The sequence below is a fragment of the Saccostrea echinata genome, unplaced genomic scaffold (assembly GCF_033153115.1).
Source record: "Saccostrea echinata isolate AGI-Se365-2 ecotype Australia unplaced genomic scaffold, CSIRO_AGI_Sech_v1 ptg000027l, whole genome shotgun sequence".
Classification (NCBI taxonomy): domain Eukaryota; kingdom Metazoa; phylum Mollusca; class Bivalvia; order Ostreida; family Ostreidae; genus Saccostrea; species Saccostrea echinata.
Window position 1 is genome coordinate 10,658,048 of NW_026889776.1, and position 7,086 is coordinate 10,665,133.

Genomic DNA, 7,086 nt, shown 5'->3' on the forward strand with positions numbered 1-7,086 from the left:
GGAAAGATAACCCGACATCAGACGTCTCCTTTCAGTTTATTACCGAAAAGTTTAAATAAATTAGTGGTCCAAAATCACCCCCTCCTGAGGAGGTGAGGGAAGATTTGAACAAACTTGAAGCTACACCAAATATGTTTCAATATTTCTTTCACTGCTTTAAACCCTGGACCTTCCGATCACGAAGCGAGAGTTCTACCGATTGGTCTTGAGAAGATTTGTAAAGATGTTCCCATACATTCCTATGTAAAACTTTGATCACCCATTGTTGCTCTCCCCTATCCACATTATCTAGATTTGAACAAACTTCAATCTACACAACCTGAGGATGCTTCCATACAAATATGACTTATCATGCGCTTTGCTGATCTTGAGAAGAAGACTGGCCACCTACATTTATTCTGACCCTTTCGACCTCAAGGGATCTAGATTTGGAAACTTTTGAATCAACGTTACCTGAGGATGCTTCTGAATTTATAAGAAATAAATTACTAAATAATGATTTGCCCTTCTTGAGAAGATTTTTTAAGATTTTTTTCCTGTGTAAAATTTCGATTGCCTATTGTGGCTCGCCCTTACCTGGTGGTCATGATTTGAAAATAATTGAATCTACACTACCTGAGATGATTCCATATAAATATGACTTATCATGGCTTTGCTGTACTTGAGAAGAAAATGTTTAATTATTTTTCTATGTCAAATTTTATCGCCCATTGCAGTCAGACCATACTCTCATACCATACTCTCGGTGAGTCATGATTATAACATGCTTGAATCTATACCATGAATATGACTAATTACGGCTTTCGTATTCTTGAGAAGATGTATACCTATGATAACTTTAAATTACCCATTGTGGCCCCGCCCTACACATGGGGGTCATGAATCTACATTAAATTGAGAATGCGTCCACACGTTTCATTTTTGTAGTCCAATGGACCTTGAAATGAAGATATTTAAAAGACGCAATTAGTTTTTCACTAATTCGTAATTATATCCTCTCAGAACAAGGAGTGACCTTCATTTTAATAAATTTGAATCCAATTTACGCAAGGACACTTTGTGGCAAGTGTGGTTGAAATATGCCCTGTGGTTCTTGAGAAAAAGTCGAAAATATGAAAAGTTAAGAGACAGACGGACAGAAGGACAGCTAGGCAGACGGAAAGAAAAGGAGACGTTGAGACTTTTTCACTAAGCGTCCCCCTCCCCCCGACACACATGGGATATATGAGTAAAATGAAATTTAAACAATTGAACAAACTAAAATGTGATTGTGAACAGTAATGAAAAGCAAAAAGATGTACGATATATAGTAAAATTCATTACTGACAGTTGTTAAAAACATTTAATGTTTATACAGTAGAAAGTTCAGGTTTGAAATGATTTAAAAACAACTTTGCTTATTCTTTTAGTTCATATACATCAGATGTATCCTTCAAATCATAAAAGAAAAATTATGTTTGTATTAATAAATATTTTTATAAATATATTTATTATAAATATGAATAATAAATAAATATTTCTACGTATAAATTTCTGTTTTTCATTCTTAAGAAAAGGACACTTCAATAAATGATGAAACTCATCACCAAGTTAATATTACAGGATCTGTCCATACAATAAAATCTTCAATTGTCAGATACATAAAATCGATTTTCCCTTTGAATTTCTTTTGGATGAATTCGGAGATGGCGTATTTACGGTGAAGGTTTTCTACTTTCATCTACATGTCAAATGTCATGAGAGAATGTTGCAGGGTAGATTTAGTCACTTTCAACTTTGAATTCAGCAAAATAATTGTTAATTTTATCCAGTTGTTGCTGTAGAGTATGCAACTGTTTGGTCTTCGTTTTCAAAGCTTTGGTTTTAAGATTTCTGACGACCTCGTGAATCATTTGGTGCCATTTTTCTCCATGTTTTACTTTTTTTTATAGAAATTTTCATATTCAACATCTAACTGCTTCTTTATATTTTATTCATCTAGGTAGATTGTATAAATTGTATCAAATATTTTATTACCTTGTACCTTTTTCTTTTCTTTTTATTCCCCACCCCCTTTTTCTTTTTCTTTTTTTTTTTTTTTTTTTTTTTTTTTGGAAGATTTTCAACAAACTTTGACCCGCATGCAGTTCAGATTGAATACACTTAATGCAGGATGGGACATCACAATATATAATTGCAGTACAGAAAGTATTGTTCTTTGTCATGAGAAGAACATTGAGAGTAGAATGGACTTGGTCTTTGAAAAATAAAATTCACAATTTGCTGTTTTTCTGGGATTCAGCGGTTCTTATATGCTCTCCAATACAGATTTTACACAGATTAATGTGCCATATATCGCAGTGTTCCGAATCAGTCTTGCATTAGTGACATCTTTTGAACTCTATGTTATTCACAACATTATATAAAAGATGCGTATGGCTTTATTTGACGAATGGGCAGGTTAATTGGAGTCTATTCTTATATTCAATGATAATTGTGAAAATGGGCAGAATTAAGAAATATAATGGAGAGCATAGGATTTATATAATTATGTGATGCTTGCTAAATCTTTTGCTTATGGTAAATTGGATTTTGTATAAATTACCTTTTAGCGATATACTTTTACAAGCTTGATTATCAGTTGTTTCAAAGATAAAACCTATCTTAATAGGTTTTCTTTCATTAAATTTAATTAAACCATTTAAATTATCAATGGTTCAATGTATCAAGTGCAGGTCCTTATGGGTAACAAAGAAGTGAGTTGCTTAATTTATTAATTCAGCTATATATTTTACAGATTCATTTATTAAGCTTCAGTTTATTGATGTCTTCAAACAAATGGCTCATCAGATTGCAAACAATGCATTTTACTTTCAAGAGGTTTGGACACAGATTTGAAGTTAAAACTTTCTAAAATTTTCTGTACAATATCATGACTTATTTGTTTCTAGGGCATTTCAGACTGATATGTTGATCTAGATGAGAATTAAAATTTTGTAAATTGAGATACATAAATGTTTTTTTTTAACGTGAATAAACCTTTTTAGCATATATTATGACGGAGTAGCCTGGTTCCGGCCTATCCATAATGCTCCTACTGTGCGGAGCTTTATGGGTAGGCCGGACCCAGGCTAATGACGAAGTCTACAACTGCCATCATTATATGTTTTAAACGTGAGATGTGACATTCACTGTTGATATTTGATTTTCTTTACTTGTCTCTCGTAACATTCAGTGACAAACAGATTGTCATATGTATCTATACATAATCCCCAAGGATGAAAAAGTTCACACTCTATGAAACAAAGGAATTGTCCATCCTGATCTATGATGTGGATACAATTATTTTCACAGTCAGCTGCAAGAATGTGACTTTGACTATCTGTGGTGATACCATGTAGATCAAATGGATTGCTCTTTGAACAAGATTTATTACCAGTGTACCGGAATCTCGGTTTCCCTTCAGAATTGACCACCACTAATGCATTAGCGCTTGTGTCAGCAACACATATATCTCGGTTCCTATTTTCAATGATGTATTTGATTTCACCATATAAGTAGATAGGCTTACCATCATCATCAAGCTGAATGGTTTGTTTCTCTCTGTAGTCAGAATAACGGACGACTTTTGATGGTTTCTTATCCTCGCTATACATGGTAACCAGTAAGTCACCAGGGGAGATACTACAGACTCCGAGGGGTAACCAGTTCTGTAGTCTGATCACTGTGACCATCTCACCATTCTTTAAAATATTCACAGTTCTGTCTTTACGATCAACATAAATGAGTTCTCCTTGTTCTGTCACTGCAATGCCACTTGGGCACTCTCCTGACTTGGTTTGGGTTGACTTTAAAGATGAATCCATGTTTACGCTGAAGAGTTTCATGGTGTTCTCATCTCCACTAGTCCAAATTTCCTCGTCATTGCGACATACAACATTAAAAAGATTATACTTGTACGCAGTCTTAATGATAGCGATAGTCTCTGGTTTATTGAGTAGCTGTTTGGTTAGAGGAGAGGATTCATCATCTGATGATTTCTGTGTTTTCTTCAAACTGTAACCATGTTCTTCGGGAACTAAAGACATTGGCGACAATGCTCCAAACAGCTTATTGAATTCTTCCTGTTCGATTTTCCTACGGGTGAATAAAGGTAAACATGGAATTATCCTTGGGGGAAGATGTTTTTAGTCATCTACATTGGATTTAACACCAAGTGGATTTGAAATTTCGTAAGAGTCCACGGCAATATCGATTGAATGAATTTCATCTTTAATTTCAGTAATTCTCTCGTGGATTTTATCCCGGTGTTTCTGAAGAGTTTGTAGCTGTGTTGTTTTCATCTCATTGGCTTCGGTTTTAAGTTTTTTGACTACATCGACAATTCCGTTACACCAGTCATCTCCATGTTTTGTTATAGCTGTTGCGATATCTCCGTATTCCTTTTCTAACTGCTTCATCATATTTTCTACATCATTTTCAATGTCATGGTAGGTAGGATAAATTGTTTCATTTAATTCATTTCCCTCTTTGATGATATTCTCTTTCTTTTCATTCAGAATTCGCAAAATGCTCTCTATCTTATGACCCAAATGGTGGTCAGATATAATGCAGCTAATACAGACGGGAACATCACATTGATTACAGTACATTTCACATCGTTTTTTGTCATGGAATGTACATCCAGGATAAAGGAGAGTGGATTGTCGAAACGTAAATTTAACAATTTCATGTTTTTTGTTGGATTCATCAGACATTGTGTGTTCTCCAACACAAGCCTTGCATAGGCTAAAAAGGCATGTATCACAGTGCATTTGCACCATGTTAGTCTCACACATGTCGCAACGCAAAATGTCCTGGGCACTTAAGCGCTGGGCCATGACTCGAAGCGCAGTACAGTTAAGGCTACCCATGAAACTTTTATGGTAATGAGGTCATAATGAGGTTTGACGTCATGACAGTCGCTCCGCCCTGATATATCTATATAAGGAATTAGAGCTCAAAATAACTATTTAACGACAATTGCAAGAATTTGTAACAAATGTCCGTATTCTTGTCTCTAAATAAATTAGACGTAGTGATTTTCTCTTGTTTAGAACATCATGTTGTCGAAATAATTCGCTTTTTATTGTGTCGTTTGGCTGCACTCGGCTTCAGCCAAGCGCTTGCACTCAGTGACACGGAATGTTGTTTACATAAAGGACGTGGAGACAGCAGCTGAGATTTGCGGTGGAAAATACAGCAAACAGGTAAATCTTTTAAAGAGAACAGTAATAAAGTAACAAATTTATGGTTTGTTTATCAGATGATGCAGATATTTAGAGAAGTCATGGACTACTGAGGCTATTGCACCCCACCTCTCTACCCTGGGCAGCTGCAGGGGTTTTCATATTTGTACGCATAAGTATAAGTATCAAGATTATGTACGCATAGGTATCAAGATTTTGACATACTATTGTTAACATCAATATGAAATAATCGAGTGTATATGTATAATATGTATACATGTAGCAAGATATATTGGCAGTGCCCAGGAGCTGTGTCTACCCCCCCCCCCTTACACACACAACACACACAAACATGATATGAAGTTGCACACCAACAGTTTAATTTGCACTGAATATGCAATTCCTTGTCGTTCAACTAATTTTTGAGAGAATGCATGTATCATGGAGATCTGCAGGCATGCAAAAGTTTGCTGTTAAATTTATTAAAATTAATTATTGTTCAATTTCAATCATTGATAAAAGATTCACTAGACATATAATTATGTTGATATACAATCATCTAAATATGTAATTTGAAAAGGAAAGCAGGATATCAAATGATAATTTAGCACATCCATGAAGTGTATATTTCTGTAAAGTGAAACTGTATTGTGTATGTAATATACATGCATATATGCATTTTATACCCCAGTCCTGTAAATCAAAAATAGGATTTAAAGTTTAAATTTTCACCAGCTAGTGTTTCATACTTTAAAATAATTCTCAGCATCTGTATTATGAAATTCTAAATCTGTAGAATGATATTTCTAAATTTAAAATTGAATATCATGTTATTTTATTTTTCTGGTCTGAATACATGATGTACAATTCTTTCATCATTGTAGCTGTCAGGTGCTGCATGCTTATAATCCAGGGTTATCTACAGAAAACATATGCAACAATTTCTAAACATGGTATGTTCACTATTAACATATTTCATAATAATTTTATTGTATGCCAATATAATAGTTTTTCAATTTTGAACAGATGCAAGAATTTCATTTATGAATTTGTTTCCTTTAATCACTTATTTTCCAAGCTTAAATTGTTAAATTGCAAATGGCAGAGTTTTAAAATTCCCAGAGAAGTTTTGTAACAAAAGATTTCATGAATTTTAGAAAATGTTACATTACATGGTTTGTTTTGCGCATTGTAGTGCCATTTATTTTAACTAATATGTATTTGACTCATTACATTTTTGGTATATTTTATGTTACAGTAGCTGTTCACAAAGAATTTGAACCATTCCAGTGTTGACACAGGCAGCAAGTGTATGGACCAAGTAAAAAGGTATGCTTAATGATATCAACAACACACATATTCATGGCACTATTATTTTAAAAATTATTTTAATAAATAAAAACAGCAGAGTTACAGATATTTGATACATTTCTATGTGATTTCATTAGATTTTACTCATTACATTGTTTCAAGTTTTACTGTTTTAATCACCAGCACACTTAATAATATTTCATTTTATTTTTAGAATGGATTTTATCCCAGAGTACATGTCTTGATGGAAAAACTATGCACCTGCTCAGAATTACCCTCACAGCCTGGCTTTGTATGGGAGAAGCTGTAGTTATTAAATAAATTTACTAGATGAATAATACGTTAACTGTTATCTTTCAATGGCAACAGTGATATGAATGTCAACTTTTAAGGCTGTAAAGGTGTGAAAATCCAGACTTGCATGAACATGGTGTTTTAGATACATTGAATCAAATAAAGCCTAATATTGGAATAATTATATATTTATCATGATCACTTGTATCAAAGAAGTATCTATTTTCTGATTACATTTTTATATCATTTAGCTCGGGTGCTTTCATTTTTTTAG

At 33.5% G+C, this 7,086-nt stretch overlaps 2 protein-coding genes and 1 long non-coding RNA gene across 3 annotated transcripts; 1 reads left to right on the forward strand and 2 right to left on the reverse strand.

Annotated features, from left to right (window-relative positions):
- Window positions 1-3,167: 3,167 nt before the first annotated feature.
- Window positions 3,168-4,067, reverse strand: LOC133193197 (uncharacterized). The gene has a single exon (XM_061329165.1). The coding sequence runs from the start codon at window positions 4,065-4,067 to the stop codon at window positions 3,168-3,170; it is 900 nt and encodes a 299-aa protein (XP_061185149.1).
- A 99-nt stretch (window positions 4,068-4,166) lies between these two features.
- LOC133193198 (E3 ubiquitin-protein ligase TRIM45-like) lies at window positions 4,167-4,859 on the reverse strand. Its single transcript, XM_061329166.1, has one exon. It carries the CDS (start codon window positions 4,857-4,859, stop codon window positions 4,167-4,169), a length of 693 nt encoding a protein of 230 aa, XP_061185150.1.
- Window positions 4,860-6,122: 1,263 nt separating this feature from the next.
- Window positions 6,123-6,838, forward strand: LOC133193374 (uncharacterized). Its single transcript, XR_009721920.1, has 3 exons — window positions 6,123-6,160; window positions 6,466-6,536; window positions 6,733-6,838. It is a non-coding gene; the product is annotated as an uncharacterized LOC133193374 (long non-coding RNA).
- Window positions 6,839-7,086: the final 248 nt, after the last annotated feature.